Source organism: Phacochoerus africanus, chromosome 8 (assembly GCF_016906955.1).
Source record: "Phacochoerus africanus isolate WHEZ1 chromosome 8, ROS_Pafr_v1, whole genome shotgun sequence".
Classification (NCBI taxonomy): Eukaryota; Metazoa; Chordata; class Mammalia; order Artiodactyla; family Suidae; genus Phacochoerus; species Phacochoerus africanus.
In genome coordinates this window covers 164,803,846-164,820,879 of record NC_062551.1, presented here as the reverse complement: position 1 = coordinate 164,820,879, position 17,034 = coordinate 164,803,846, and the positions used below count along the sequence as shown (strand labels likewise).

The 17,034-nt window shown below is 46.3% G+C and overlaps 1 protein-coding gene across 1 annotated transcript in view; it reads right to left on the bottom strand.

The window, feature by feature from the left end:
• Positions 1-519: 519 nt before the first annotated feature.
• Positions 520-17,034, bottom strand: part of PIK3R3 (phosphoinositide-3-kinase regulatory subunit 3) — a 126,185-nt gene continuing 109,670 nt past the window's right edge. The window contains 4 exon segments of the mRNA XM_047789212.1: positions 520-3,363; positions 4,031-4,225; positions 10,878-11,048; positions 11,469-11,543. Of these exon segments, the coding sequence (XP_047645168.1) occupies positions 3,144-3,363; positions 4,031-4,225; positions 10,878-11,048; positions 11,469-11,543 (661 nt within the window). The 3' untranslated portion in view covers positions 520-3,143.

Below are 17,034 nucleotides of genomic sequence, written 5' to 3'. Positions count from 1 at the left end.
AATACATTATGTATTACTGCCCTACGGTCTGATTTGTAATTCATCACACATGGGTGGGGCCTGAGTGACAAGGATAAGAACTGCAGGGCCCTGTGTCCACAGAGGTGGTCCCATTTTTGCTATGTTCTCAACAGTTTTGTGGCAGGACGAGAGGGCCTGGGGCCACAGGAGGATGGACTCAGAGCGAGCCCGTGTCCCCTACGCCCTCGCTAGAACGTGCAAACATTTCTAGGCAGAAAGATGTGATGAGAGGCAAGTGACTGGCTGTCTGGTGGGAACAGGGTGAGGAGGAAAGGGAGGGCTCTCAGTTCTGTGCGTCTCCCCGCGTCCCATGTTGGTCGACAAGATTCTGGCATCACGGCTGATGGAGCGGACGTCCTCTCCGGAGAAGAAGCGTGCCTCGGGTGGCCTCGCTGCAGCTCGTCAAGGAGAAGGTCTGCAAGTTTCAGGGCTGGAAAAACACCCCGGGCCTCTTCCTTGGCCCCCACCCCCCGCCCCAGCATGAGGACAAAGAGGCGCTTTATTGCAATGTCTTTATTGCGCTATTGGAGCAAGTTGACCAGACTGTCCCCTCCTGGGGAAGGTAAAAACAAAAAGACCAAAACGTTTATCTCCCTCACCTTCCCCCTCCCTTCCCCACAACTGCACAGCAATGTCTGAACACATCTGGTGACAAGAACAATTCGCAAAAGTGGTCTAGGAACTACATTATGACTGTCCCAACACAAGACATAGAGTTGGCTTCCTTGTGAATCAGATATTGTTACGTAACTACATGAATTTTTTTGACTACATCAAAGACAACAGAAGAAGAGGTTTTTCACGAGTAACAACAGGGCACCAAAGTCACATGCTGGAACTGGTAAGGGAACAAGGGTGGTCGTCACAAGTGGCTGGAGCTCGAGCAAGGCTGAGCAGTTGACAGCAGAGACCCTCTGGACCCTCTGCTGTGAGGCCACTGAGGCACAGAGACCTACTAAGGAGTCTTAACTGGCAACAGAGACCACCTCGAGGAACCAGGACTTGCCCAGATGATGTCTGGCTCAAGGGGACCCAGGAGGCTAGTTTCTTGCTGCAGGAAGAGGAGACCCATGGAAGACACCACACTGGCTCTCAAAGCTTCTTCAAAGCACGTGAGGTCCAAAGTAAGCAGGAGGTCCCATCCAGGCGTGGAGACAGGGTAGGGCAAGATACTAGGAAGTGCACAACCTTGGCCAAATCAGGGGTGAGGATAAAGCTAGCCTGTACAGGCCTGAGCCATGGCCAAGGTTCAGGTAGCATCTGTGGCCAGAGGGAGACAGCACTGTTCTGTGATGAAAGCGCCACCTAGGAGAGATGGGTGGAGGACCAGGGTCCAGCCAGCCCCACGCTGCTTCCCCGCTGGTGGCCAGCTTTTCTAGCCAGGCAAACAATAAGCCCCTCTGGTTGCGGTCTGTCTCTACTCTGCCTCAGGGAGGCTACGGTTCAGATGCCAAGAGAGAAGCCCAGGGCCCAGAGGGTGGGACAGGACAGAGGGGATTCCGAGGAAGGAGGCCAGGGTCTGTGCCGAGACCATGGAGCAGAGGGATGCACAGGATCCCTCCACGTAGTTACCAGACTGGCCCCGATACCATCGCCACAGGCTCGAGATCAAGCAAATACTTGCCAAATCCTCCAGATGTCTCTAGGTCTTAGTTCCCACAAAGCAACGAACTCCAGAACGAACAAGGAGAGAAGAGCGTGAAGGAACGTGGGGCTTGGGAAGAGCAGCCCTGCCCCACGAGCCCGCCCAAGTGCAGACAGTGGATGGTGCTTGCCCGCTCTCTGCACACCCCAACGCCCGCCGGACAAGGAGCAGAACACAGTCTGACGTCAGAGGCATGTATCCTCAGCCTTGTTTCCATTTCTTGTAAGAGACATTTGGAACACCGAATTTTAGAACCAGACGAAGGGATTCCCTGCACCCAATCCCGAGCAGCTTGCTGCTCAAGTGGGTTCGACCCCAGGCGCAAAGCCATCCAGGCACGCCTGGTAGCAGTCAGTCTGGCATTACTCGGTAAAGCCAGCAAGATTTCAATCCGGCAATTTGGGGAAGAATGTCCAGCTGGCTCTCGGTTAAGAGCTTAGGTCAGAACAGTGACCCTGGAGCGGGTTTCATTTATCTGCCTCACCCAATCCTGAAGTTGCGACATAACCAAGGAGAAGCCAAAGATATGCCCCCTTCTTATCCTGTTAGTAACTCGGGAGGTTTTTCCTCAGATTTTTCATCTGTGTCTATGTCTACGTCACGGTCCATTCTAGACCCCCTCACCAAGATAAGTGCTCGGGGAAAGCAGAATACTGTCTTTCATCCCCCGAACTAGAGCTTTCCTAGCTGTAACTCTTACGCACCAAGACTCAAGACGGTGGCTTCTCTAGCAGCCAGGATACCTGACTGCACAGCTTTGGGCTCGCACCGCTCACTCACCTGGGGCCTATTACGGCTCTAGGATTGGCTCGGAGGCAACTGGATTGTATCTGTCAAGTGAGTGTGGACGGATGGGGGTGGGCACAGTGGAGGCAGGCGTGATGCCCAGCTTTGCTCCGCCGGAAGATCTCACCCACACGGAGTGGAAGATTCCTGGCCTAAAATCGGGGCTACTGACGCCTAAGGACGGCCTGCACATTGTCTTAATGGCAAGATGACACCAAAAAAAAAAAGACAGAGAAAAGCGTCCAGACGGCTTTGACTAAGAGCCTAATTTCCAATCCATCCTTTCCTTTCCTTGCGGAAGCCTCAGAAGCCAGTATATGGAAGCACAGGGGTGATGTGGTACAATCCTCACCCTTGACACTAGAGCCTCTGGGTCTGCGATTTACTGAAGTCCCTGAATCCACTCTGGCTCCCTTTCAGCTACAGCCCTGGCCACCTGTGGCTCCCCAGGGCCCCACCCAGCAGAGGACAGGAGATGAAGGGACATCAAACCATGGTGACTATTTCTGCAGGGCCTTTAACCTCGGGGAAGCGCACGGAAGCGTGTTGTCCAGCGTCACTGTTTGGTATCTCGAGCATCTAAAAGCACCGGATCGCACCTTTTCTTTACTCATACAAACAAGGAACAAGGGTTTCAAAGGACAGATCATTCTTTAGGCTAAGGAAACACCACACAAGCACCAACTTCATTTTATGATTCAAAGCTCACCAGCCCACACAAAGAACACCATTCCTCATCTCTGAGAAACAAGGGCAAGGCAAGAGGAGGTACACTGACCAATGTCCGTGTTTGCTGAAACGAACAAGTTCGAGGCTTCCTCTGATTTTCAGGTTTGGGACAGACGTGTGCATTCAGATACGAGGGCCGCTTTTTTCCATCAGAACTTCGTCTGGCAACAATCACTGTTCCGCTGAAATCAATTTGGTTTTTAAACAGAATGCTTCTTTAGAAGGAGGAGCGATGAGATGCTGATGCCTAAACTATGTTGGTTAAGAAATAAAGTACCTTCGGGTGAGAGCTTTTTACCCTTTGACTAAGAGTCTTTAAATGAAATCCCCAGCCTCCCCATTTTCCTTTGGTTGTGTTTTTCACCAAGTGCCATTCCACTACAGAACCAAAACCGCCTTCTTTTGTGGAGGAAGTTAGGAAAGACTGCCAGGTCAAAAGAGACCCCTAACAGAGCCCTGCCCTGCCACACCCTCCCAGGGACATGGCCTCTCACAAGAGGACAGCGACGTGCCAGAGGCTTCCAGATACAACCCCCCACGCTCACCAGGCCTAACGTTGAGAGAAGCTGGCTAAACAAAACAAAAACCCCAAAGAAATATTCTTTCCAAAAATCAACATCTGCTTCCAGCTTCCTATGTCAGTGCAGCGGCACGGCTGAGTCCCAGAGAACCTCAGGCCCCTCACGCCCTATCCCGGCCAGCTGCTGCTCGGCCTCTCTCTCCACTTCACATTCACAGATTCACTTCTTGTGCAAAACAAGCAGTCTACGTAGAAAGAATGCCCTCATCGTCTAACAAAAGCTGCAGAAACGATGCCAGAGAGCCGCCTCTCTTCCCACTCCTCTCTACCTGCAGAGCGAGGGCATCTGTGCGTGGACAGGGTAGGCGAGCCTGACGTTGAGGGAGTCGTTGTGCTGGACCAGGGACGTCTGCTGGTAATGGAGCACCAGCTCCTTCAGCGAGCTGTACAGGTTGTAGGGCTCTGCAAAGCCGTAGCCGCGAGCCGTGCTGTAGATCACGCAGTGCTTCACCTCCCCGTCGGCGCTGCAACGACACAACACACAGACACCACGGGGAATTAGGGTAGAGAGCCACAGACGCAGGGACCCTAAGGGAGCTGAGGTCTGAGAATCGCTCTGCAAAGGCGAGGCAGGAGACCTCTGTCCGTCAAAGCTTGTACAACGTCACGCGCGTCTGTCCCCCACCCCTACGGACTCGGCACGGAGACGCCCTCACCTCCCACCAGACCTGGTGGAGCTAAAATGGATGGCTGCATTTAGTCACTCAGCTCTGGACCTTCGGGCGTCAAGGAAGCACTAGAGAGGGGCAGAACAAACCCCCCAAGATTGTTCAGTGCGCACAGCCGTTGTTTTTAGAAAGCTCACAAGGTGTTCTACAGTCACCACTATCTAACTCGAGTGTTTCCATCGCCCTGAAAAGAAAGCAGGTATCCATTAGCAGTCGGGGTTCCTCCCTCCCCCTAGACCCTGGCAACCATTCATCTACGTTCTGTCGCTATGGATTTGCCTCTTCCGGACATTCCGCATAAACGGAATCATGCAGTGTCCCTCAATCTTTTGTGTCTGGCTTCTTTCACTCAGCACACCGCTTTCAACGTCCTTCGACCTGGCGGCATGTGTGTGGATACTTCATCCTTCTCATGGCTGAGGCATATTTCATTGCCTGGATATACCACGATTGGGTTATCCACTCGTCAAGTACTGGACAGGGGATCAAACCTGCGTAGTGGTGCTACAGAGATGCCCAAACTGGGCTACAAGCAGGAACTCGAGCTGCACCATTTTAAATTCCCGCCAGCGATGCAGAAGGGCTCTGATTTCTCCACATTCTTGTCAACATTTACTGCTGCCCATCTTTCTGATTAGTCATCCTTGCGGTATCTCACTGTGGTTCTGATTTATACTTCCCTTAATGACAAATGATATCAAGCTTTTCAAATGCTTATTGGCCATTTATGTATCTTCTTTAAAGAAATGTCTATTTGAGGAGTTCCCATCATGGCGCGGTGGTTAACGAATCTGACTAAGAACCATGAGGTTGCGGGTTCAATCCCTGGCCTTGCTCAGTGGGTGAAGGATCTGGTGTTGCCGTGAGCTGTGGTGTAGGTCACAGACATGGCTCAGATCTGGCATTGCTGTGGCTCTGGCGTAGGCCACTGGCTACAGCTCCGACTGGACCCTAGTCTGGGAACCTCCATATGCCTCGGGAGTGGCCCTAGAAAAGGCAAAGAAAAAAGACAAGAAATGTCTATTTGAGGAGTTCCTCTCATGGCTCAGTGGTTAACAAACCCAACTAGCATCCATGAGGATGCAGGTTTGATCCCTGGCTTCGTTCAGTGGGTTAAGGATCTGGCGTTGCCGTGAGCTGTCGTGTAAGGTTGCAGATGCGGCTCAAATCCCACATTGCTGTGGCTGTGGTGTAGGCCAGTGGCCATAGCTCCAACTCAACCCCTAGCCTGGGAACCTCCATATGCTGCGGGTGTGGCCCTAAAAGACAAAAAGACAAAAAAAAAAAAAAGAGAGAAATGTCTATTTGAATCTTTTGCCCATTTTTATTTTACATTACTTTACTTTTTAGGGATACACCTGCAGCATGTGGAAGTTACCAGGCTAGGGGTAAAATTGGAGCTACAGCTGCCGGCCTATGGCACAGTCAGGTTCATTACCGCTAAGCCATGACAGGAACTCCCCTGCCTATTTTTAAATTGGGGCAAGTTCCCCTTGTGGTTCAGTGGGTTAATGGCCTGATGCTGTCTCCCTGAGGGTGCAGGTTCGAGCCCTGGCCTGGCTCAGTGCATTAAGGATCCAGCATTGCTTCAAGCTGGAGCACGGTCACGGATGAAGCTCAGATCCAGTGTTGCTATGGCTGTGGCGTAGGCCTGCAGCTGCAGCTCCAATTTGACCCCAGGAACTTTCATATGCTGCAACTAAGGCCATAAAAAGAAAATAAATTGGGGCATTTTTATTTTTATTGTTAATAAAGAGCTCTTTCTATATTAGACACTAACTAGTTGCTTAGAAATATGATTTGCAAACCGTTCCTCCCATTCTGTGAGTGGTCTTTTCACTTTGATAGTGTCTTTAGTTATGGTGAAGTCCAATTCACCTATTTTTTCTTTTGATGTTTATGCTTTTGATGTATGAGACAACTGCCTGACCCACAAGCATAAAAGATTTATGTTTATGTTTTCTCCTAAACGTCCCAGCTTTTAGCTCTTACATTTATGTTCTATGATGCATTTTTTTTTGGTCTTTGGTCTTTTTTAGGGATGCACCTGCAGCATGTGGAGGTTCCCAGGCTAGGGGTTGAATCGGAGCTTGCCGGACTACCACACAAGATCCGAGCCTCGTCTGCAACCCACACCACAGCTCACGGCAACGCCGGGTCTTTAACCCACCGAGCAAGGCCAGGGATCAGACCCACATCCTCACAGACACTAGTCAGGTTCATTAACCACCGAGCCATGATGGGAACTCCTGATACATCTTGAATTAATTTTTGCATGTGGTGTGAGGTAGGTCCACCCTCATTCTTTCAAGAGTTGCACGCCAGCTGTCAGCACTGTATGTTGAAATGACTGTTTTCCCCCCTGAATGGTCTTGAGACCCTTGCTGAAAACCCACTGACCATAAATGTAAGACTTTATTTCTTGGCTCTCAATTCTATTCATTGCTCTACATGTTATGCCAGCATCTCACAATTTTTATTACTGGAGCTTTGTTGTAAGTTTTGAAATTGGGAGGTGTACCTCAACTCTTTTCTTTCAAAATTATTTTAGCTATTCTGGGTCCCTTACATTCTCACACGGATTTTAGGCCCATCTTGCCAATTCTGTAAAGAGCCAGCTGAGATTTTTTTTTATATGGATTACATTGAACATGCAGATCAATTAGTGGGAGGTACTGTCACATCACCAATACCATGTCATCCGAGCCATGAACACAGGATGTGTTTTCACTTATCTAGTTCTTTCAGTGATGCTTCAGTTTTCACTGTACAGCTCTTGCCTTTTTTTTTTTTTTTTTTTTAATGTCTTTCTGCCTTTTCTAGGGCCACTTCCCGCGGCATATGAAGGATCCCGGGCTACGGGTCTAACTGGAGCTGTAGCCACCGGCCTACACCACAGCCACAGCAACACAGGATCCGAGCCACATCTGCGACCTACACCATAGCTCAGGGCAACGCCGGATCCTTAACCCACCGAGCAAGGCCAGGGATGGAACCCGCAACCTCACGGTTCCTAGTTGGATTTGTTAACCACTGAGCCACGACGGGAACTCTTGCATTTCTTTTTTTTTAAACCTAGACATTTTATCATTTTTGTGCTGTTGTAAATAGCATGTCATTTCACTTTCAGATTGTTCACTACTAGCATATAAAAATGCAAATAACTTTTGTATCCTTATCTTTTAACCTCAAGTTTGCCGAACTCATGTATTAGCAATAATGGTTTACTTCTTCCTTTTCAATCTGGATACATTTTACTTCTTTTTCTTGCCTAAATGCCCCAACATTCTTCTGTACAATGATTAAAAGTGGAGAAAGCACACATACTGATCTTCCTCCTGATCTTAAAGGAAAGCATTCAGTCTTCATTTCTGTTCTAATATTTATTATTCCCTTCCTCATGCTTGCTTGGGTTGTTACTGATGTAAGATTTTTTTTAAATGCAAATGTTTACAGTTATAAATTTCCCTTTTGACACTGATTTAGCTGCATTTTGTAAGTTAGTACTTGGTGTTTCTCTTTTTAACCCATCTCAAAGTATCTTCTCATTTCCCCCGTTTCCTTTTTTTGACTATCAGTTCTTTAGGGGCGTGTTGTTTACTGACCGGATTTGTAAATTTCCAAAATTTCTTTCTGTTTTTAATTTCTAATTTATTTCCATTGTAGTTATGGAGAGTATATTTTGTATGATTTCAAACCTTTTAAATTTATTAAGACTTGTGGCCTAAACTGTGGTCTAGCCTGGATAATGTTTCATGTGCATTTGAAAGAATGCATATTCTGCTGCAGTTAGAGGGACTGTTCTAGAGATGTCTGTTAGACCCACTTGTGTAGTTTTTTTCACGCCTTCTGTCTCCCCATTGATCTGTCTCACTGTTCTATCCCTCATCAAATTTCTTTCCCCAAATGGTCACAAGTGCTCACGACCGGACTTCCTCACCTAGTGGAATACATGTTTTGCTGGCTGCAGGTCTTTAGGTGGAGACTACTAACTACAGAGTTAGGAAATTTCTTCTGAGGCTTCTTAGTGATGTCATCAACAGAAATTAAAATAGAAAATTAAGTGTCATGCCTTGACATCCTACTGCATGATCATTTTAATTCTGCTATGAAAATCTCCTTTTAAAAAACTCAATTATTTAGATCCCTAGCTTCGGCAAATGTCCTAAGTAAACTGGGAAATCACTGTCAGCGGGTTTTCTATAGCTGGAGTGGCTGGCAAACAAATGGAAGCCTTTGTGATGACAGACATTTTTGCTTCCAATTATCCCCAAAGTGAAACCCAATATGACATACGACTCCAGCTGGTTTTCATAAGGGAAATCCACATGCTATAGACTTGAGTCTTGTCGGGTCTGTGACTAAAAGAAGGAGACAAAGAACACAGCTCTCCCAATATGGTCCAGCTGCTCTTTAGTCTTCCAGGAATTAGCTGAACTTTCTCTGCCAGAATTAGTTTCTCATGCACACACCTATTAGTGATACCTATGTCACCGTGATTCTATTCACCTTGGATACTTAATGGTCAAATGAAGAAACATGGTACAAAAGAAAAATGTGGGCTTTGAAACCACGTAAAGTTGAAATCAAACTCTGACTGCACGACAGAAATAGACCACTGAGGACCAGAGGAATCTAAGGCACCTGAGCACTCTGTTGATATGAATGTCATTTTTTTTTTTTTTGGTCTTTTTGCCATTTCTTGGGCCGCTCCTATGGCATATGGAGGTTCCCAGGTTAGGGGTCAAATCAGAGCTGTAGGAGTTCCCGTCGTGGCGCAGTGGTTAACGAATCCGACTAGGAACCATGAGGTTGCGGGTTCGGTCCCTGCCCTTGCTCAGTGGGTCGAGGATCCTCGAGGTCGAGGATCCGGCGTTGCCGTGAGCTGACGCGGCTCGGTCGCAGACGCGGCTCGGATCCCGCGTTGCTGTGGCTCTGGCGTAGGCCGGTGGCTACAGCTCCGATTCAACCCCTGGCCTGGGAACCTCCATATGCCGAGGGAGCAGCCCAAGAAATAGCAAAAAGACAAAAAAAAAAAATCAGAGCTGTAGCCACCAGCCACGGCCACAGCCACAGCAACACAGGGATCCAAGCCGAGTCTACAACCTACACCACTGCTCACGGCAACGCAGGATCCCTAACCCACTGAGAGCAAGGCCGGGGACGGAACCCGCAACCTCATGGTTCCCAGTCGGATTCGTTAACCACCGCGCCACGACGGGAACTCCCACATGAGTGTCTTTTTGTCTGTCCTCACCACCTTATGCTCTTGGAAGGCAGAGTCCTTTTGTCACCTCTGCCTTCTGCCGTGTCCACTGGTAACATCGTTACCATAATACTACGAATAGGTAACATTTACTTAATATGTTCCCATCAAAGCATATTACATTACAGTATTAACTCATGTAATACTCACAAAAGTCCTTCCGTAAACAGATACTCTTATTATCCCTATCTTACAGATAAGGAAACTAGGCAAAGAAAGGTTAAATAACTTACTTGAGGTCACACATCTGCTAGGAGGAGTCAGGATTTGAATCCAGTATATCTGGCCCCAGACTTCTTTCATGACCACTCTAAGTATGGTCTTTGTCAATGAAAACATTTGCCTTTTTAAGGAATAAACAGAACACCAAGGCAAAATCTGTCTGAGGCATGATTAGTTTTCCCCAGAATTTCACTTTTCATCAAAAGGAAAATAGGCTTTTCCAAAGTCATGAGATCATCTTACAGAAAATGCTCAAGATTTTCTATCTCTACCCCAATAGAATACTATTTAAGTACAAATTTTAGATCATTTTTTACTTTTAGTGAGAACAGTCATATTTAGTCAAGCCCTTCTTAATCTGACAACGAAGGCCAAGTTAGACATGCAGGAGAAGGAATTAAATGACTCAAAAGAATTACATGATCTTTTCAATTGATTATCTCAAATTCCTCCCCCGCCCTGCGCTTTTTAGGGCTGTACTTGTGGCATATGGAATTTCCCAGACTAGGGGTCAGTCAGAGCTGCAGCTTCCAGCCTAAGTCACATCCACAGCAACACCAGATTGGAGCCGTGTCTACGACCTACACCACAACTCATGGTGATGCCAAGATTCTTAATCCACAGAGTGAGGCCAAAGATGGAACCTGCATCCTCATGGATACTAGTCGGGTTTGTAACCCAGAGAACCACAACAGGAACTCCTCAAATTACTTTTCACAGGTACCTGAAATCCAAGGGCAACAGTGATGTGCCTGGCCTGCTTACTGTTTTAATTGCAATCCCCGCAAATAATTCAGATGGTATTTCTCCTGAAGCCACTGTTTTCTTGGTAGACGTATTAATGGTCTAAGCCATGGTTCCTTACTTACTTCAACTGATCTGATCTGAACTTATGAGGGGCTGATTTCCTATTAATCAATGCAGAAGTTTTCAAAATGTCATCCCCCAGAGAAGACTTACACCACAGAGCAGGCGTAGCATCCTTTCTTGCTACTCTCCCGAATTAAGAAGGCGCCATCGGGCTTCCCGTAAAGCAGATCCTCTGCTTGTACTCGATTGACATCCTCAACGAACCAGGTTTTCTCATCATAATGGGGCAGATTTTCGTCTTGCTCATTGACAAAATAGCTCCTAAAAATTAAACGCTAGAATATTACTCTAACAGTCAGGTTACTTATATCTAAAAGCAAATTCATCAACAAAACTTTCTTTCAAATCTTTAACCACAAAATGACAGAGTGAAATTGGGTCAGTTGGATGTTTTTTTAACAACTTTGCTTTTATGCAGTAAGCACAGAACTCACATATCTCATCCAATAACCTGACACATGAATGTCTGAATGAGTAATGCTTATGTATCCAGGTTTCACACAGCTTAGCAGGTCTCTGAACCTACAGGGTACTCTTGAGGCCAATTCAATCTAAAGAGGTGCAAAGTTCTTGATTCAGTGTCCCCAACTAACAAAGAGAATCAACATTTAGTATGTATTAGAAGTCTCATGTCATACTGGGAACAAAGTCCTCTGACAAAAAGGTACAAAGAGAACTTACTCATCAGCATCCTCATTCTTGATTCCCAGCCAGGCATTCAGGCGTTTCTGTCTCACTCCTTTGTGATTGAGCCACCTGCCAGACGGAAGACAGCAGAGTCAGTATCTGGGCAAACTCTGCCTGGACAAAGCAGACATATCCAAGACAACCAAATTTTCAGAGCCCAGGAACTTCTTATTTTTCCCAGTCCCACTAAGAATGGCCAGAGATTTCCCTAAACTAGCTTCTCCATTACTTTTCCTTCACCTTTCTGCAAAAAGGGAGAAACACAGCTTGCGACTTGAAACAGGCACTTCTTCCACTTCTCATTTTCCTCTTCTTTCTTCTGCCCATGGCATACGGAAGTTCCTGGGCCAAGGACTGAATCTGAGCCTCACCTGTCACAGCTGTGGTGACGCCAGGTCCTTAACCCACTGCGCTGGGCCAGGGACTGATCCCTCACCTCCGCAGCAACCCAAGCAGAGGCGCAGTCAGATTCCTAACCTACTGCACCGCAATGGCAACACCTCACTTTCCTTTTCTAGAAAGTTACAGCATCACAATCACTGTACAACTATAAATGTAATAAATTCATTGAGTGATAAGATAAAAATAAATTTTTAAAAAATTTTAAATTTTTTAAAAAAGGAAAGTTGTAGCATCACAAACACACACATACTTTCACTAAAACACAATGGGACACTCCTTGCTGAAAGCATTAGTTAGGTGCGCACAGCGTCACATCTGCAATCTCCACCAAGCCAGAGGACACGACTCCTCTGTGGCCTACTGTATTGAGTTTAATAGTCTAAAACAGCATCTCAAGGTCTATTTTTACACCTAAGAAAGCACAAGACATTCAGGGTGGCAATCTGAGTAATTCACCCAAATTTACTTCATCACTAGGCAAATCACTGTATTTTAAAATAGAGCAACGATTTAGATGTAAAATGACATAAACCGTTACATTTAGTTCCATGGACTCGGATGACGGTCTAAAACTTGAGTGTAGGAAACTCTTTCATCCCACCGCCCCCAACCAGGCTCCTGATCATTCAGGCCTCATCGTACACATCAACTCAGGGAGGATCTCCCTGACTGTGCCAACAGTCACTGGTCACTCTCCGTATTTTCCCTTATTTCACCATCTTCACGGCACTTGCCTGAAATTCATTATTTAATATTTTTACTTTCTGGCTCTGCTCACGGCATGGGAAGTTCCTGAGCCTGATGAAACCTGAACCACAGCGGGGACAACGCCACATCTTTAACCTGCTGAGCCACCAAGGAACCCCCTTGGTATTTATGTTTGTCTCCCTCACTAAAATGTAAGCTGCTGTAAAGGAAAGAATCCGTCCTGGTCACAGCCACTCCAAATGCTGACACCAGTGCCAGCACAGAGTAGACATTCAACAGTCAGGAAGTACTGGTAGGGAGGCTGCTTTTAACAAAATCTGCAGAAAGGTCATCTTATGTGTCTTTCTGACCCAAGTACACTAGATAACTTGGCATCGCACCTAATTTTAAAGTTCTTTTAGACAGACTATATAAGCCTTTCTCAGTAAGACATGTTCTTCAGTTAACTTGGATTTCATTTTTCTATGCTCAGTGAAAAACTGGAAAACAATTAGCATATGATCTTGATAGAATTTATTTAATAACAAACTCCTTCCTACACCATCATTTCTCTTAGCAAAATATCCAGATACCTTCCTCTGAACATTCTTATCATCCAAAGTTTTCTAGCCTGGAAGGGCTGCTCCTTCCTTTGTGAAAGAGAGAAGCCCACTGGATAAAAGGTGTGAAATAAACAAAAGGCACCGCCTTTTCTCCGGTCCCCATTTTCTCTCAGCCACCAGCCTCTTTACACTGAACCTCCCTTCCTGCCACAGGAATGTTAGGACTCCAGGAAAATCCAGGAGAATTTGCTTCATCCTCACGTGACACAGGCAACTTTTCTAATCTCCCAAACATCCACCTCAAATTCTTCTATATAGTTCTGAGTCCTTAAACATCCAATAACAACGCCGGGAACTGACTAGCTTTTATTTTTATTTTTATTTTTCTGTCTTTTCAGGGCCGCACCTGCAGCATATGGAAGTTCCCAGGCTAGGGGTCTAATCAGCTACAGCTGCCAGCCTACTCCACAGCCACAGCATCTGAGCCGTGTCTGCAACCTACACCACAGCTCACAGCAACGCCGGATCCTTAACCCACAGAGCAAGGCCAGGGATCGAACCTGCCACCTCATGGATCCTCGTCAGGTCGCGTTGACCACTGAGCCATGATGAGAACTCCAAGTAAATGTGTTAATTCATGTTTAACTTACCGTTACTGAGTATTGCCTAGATCACATGTAAAGCAGTACATTCTAGAGGAAAAACCTGAACAGAGTATCAGACTTAACACCCAGTTCTCATTCTGCAACTAATTGTGTGGTCTTTTTCTTTGTTTATTCCAATAAAGGTATAAAGTTGAAGTTACAACATAAATTGAGTACACATAAGATTAACTTATTTTCCTTATATTCAGTTTCATTTTTCAATATTCTCTTCTAAAAAAAAACAGGAAAAATACTCCTCCCATAGCGTAAAGTGAAGTTATCTTAAGAAAAGCTAAGAAAAAAATAGCTGTTGTTAGCATATCCTTACCTAGACTCCACTCCAACTCCAATCAAACTATCATTTTGTTTACTGCATACTATGACATTTTGCTTAATTTATATCAGTTAGGGTCTTGGCTAGGAGCAGAAGGTACAAACTGGTAGCTGAGCAGAGTTTATAATTTACAAAGGTCTGGAGAAGTTTCAGAAGAGCTCCCAAGGGATAATGCAGTACCCGGGGCTAGCCATAGTGGGAAGCCTTGACCTGCTGGCATGGCAGAGTCACAGGAGAGCGCAGTTACTGGAGCTCGGAGAGGACTGTATGGAGGGTGCCACCTTTGGTAGAGAGTAGGGACACAGCCAACTCGCAGGGATCACACAGGGAGGGAGCCAGAAAATAAATGCTCTGACTTCACTCTCTCTCTGCCCTTTCATCTCTGGCCTGTGCCTCCAAATGGCCCAAACTAATTAGAGGCCAGAGTGCAAACAGATTCATTTTCTTGGGCACAGAGCAGGATGGAGAAAGATGGAAAGTAGAAAATGTGAGGACAAATTGAAAATCCCATCACACCCTTTGAAATGTATTAACTTTAGGTGGACTTTTTTCTAGGGCTTCTTTTCCTCGGATAAAGAAGGTAGGTGGCTTCCTGTGCTCAAAGAGTGTTTGGCCAGCATAAGAGAATGGGACTTTTTAATGGCTTGTCTTTTACATTTTATTTTTATTTTTTTATTTTATTTTATTTTATTTTATTTTATTTTTTTTGGTCTTTTTGCTATTTCTTTGGGCCGCTCCCACGGCATACGGAGATTCCCAGGCCAGGGGTCGAATCGGAGCTGTAGCCACCGGCCTACGCCAGAGCCACAGCAACACGGGATCCGAGCCGCGTCTGCAACCTACACCACAGCTCACGGCAATGCTGGATTGTTAACCCACTGAGCAAGGGCAGGGACCGAACCCGCAACCTCATGGTTCCTAGTCGGATTCGTTAACCACTGCGCCACGACGGGAACTCCTGTCTTTTACATTTTAATGTAAGACATAACTAACTTTTGCAGTCACAATTCCTTCAGAATTCCTCATACACACTGCCGCCCCATCCTGCTTCTCCAATTTTGTATTTGGGAAGGTCACCTCTTGGAGCTATGTGTAAGATGACATTTATTCAAATTTAATCTTATGATATTCAATTTGGATCACAGTTTCAGTATCCTGGGATTTTTCTGGAGTCTGATTTTTTTTTTTTTTTTGTCTTTTTGCTATTTCTTGGGCTGCTCCCGCGGCATATGGAGGTTCCCAGGCTAGGGGTCGAGTCAGAGCTGTAGCCACCAGCCTACGCCAGACCCACAGCAACGAGGGATCCGAGCCGCGTCTGTGACCTACACCACAGCTCACGGCAACGCCGGACCCTTAACCCACTGAGCAAGGGCAGGGACCGAACCCGCAACCTCATGGTTCCTAGTCGGATTCGTTAACCACTGCGCCATGACGGGAACTCCTGGAGTCTGATATTTTATCATCTATCTTATCAGCTGCTTTCCCCAGCTTTCTGTCATACTTAAATGTGATCTGCTGCTAATGATCATCTAGTCGTTGATAATACTGCTTTTTTGTTTGTCTTTTTTTTTAGGGCTGCAGCCACAGCATATGGAAGTTTCCGGGCTAGGAGTCAAATTGGAGCTGTTGCTGCTGGCCTACACCACAGCTCATTCATGGCAAGGCCAGATCCTTAACCCATGGAGCGAGGCCAGGGAGTGAACCCACTTCCTCATGGATACTAGTCAGATTTGTTTCCGCTGAGCCACGATGGGAACTCCCAATAATGTTACTTTAGATGTGGCCGTGGATAGACTCCTACCGCTGATGGCAATCATTCACAGTTTATTAGGTTAGACCAAGTTGTGCTGCAGGACCAAACTAACCTTGTGCTCTCACCAGCCCTTCTTTATGCTTCAATATTCTCTTCTAAAAAAACAGGAAAAATACTACTCCCATAGCATAAAGTGAAGTTATCTTAAGAAAAACTAAAGAGAAAAAAATAGCTGTTGTTAGCATATCCTTACCTAGACTCCACCCCATTAAGTAGGAGAAAAAAATAGGTATATACGGCAGCCATCAACCCAGCTACTTCTCTCCAAGAAGAAAGGAGCTTGTGTTTTATTACACCAAGAAAGAAGATTAAATTGAGCAATCCCTGAGGGAGCAGTGTGTATGTGGGGGGGGGGGGAGAAATAGGAAAAAAAACCACTCTGAGGTGGAAGCAGTAGTCTTAGAAGAGAATTTATGCGTCCCTAGAGTCTGGCTAAAGTTATTAGAGGGGGTGGCAGAAGCCCAAGCCCAAGGCACCCTGGATGGAAGACAAAAAGGTTTCAAGATGCAGAGTCTCCTGGTGGCCAATAAGGAGAGAACTGTAAAAAGTACCTCTGAATCTTCTGGAATTCCGTATTAAAGGCAGGACCCAGGGCTGAGGCACAAGGGAAGCACCCAGTGATGGCAGTGCTGAGAGACAAGAAACTTGCACTCCCCTAGTTTCCTGGCATTACTTCAGGATGACATTCTTACATGATCTGTGTGTGTGTACACACGTGAATGCACGCATGCTCATGCAGAGGAGGCAGGAAAATCCTAATCCTAACTGAGATCAAATACTTCTCATATAACCAGGCACGTAAGAGCTTAGAATAAATTACTTCTAACTTAAAGAGGAATACAACTTGTCTTGCACCCAGTTTTACAGAACTTTGCACTCCCTACATATATAGTGGGATAACTAAGACATCCTGAAAAGAAAACTTACTTTTTATTTTTGTCTTTTTGCCATCTCTTGGGCCACTCCCGCGGCATATGGAGGTTCCCAGGCTAGGGGTGGAATCGGAGCCATAGCCGTTGGCCTACACCAGAACCACAGCAACTCAGGGTCCCAGCCACGTCTGTGACCTACACCATAGCTCACAGCAACACCAGATCCTTAACCCACTGAGCAAGGC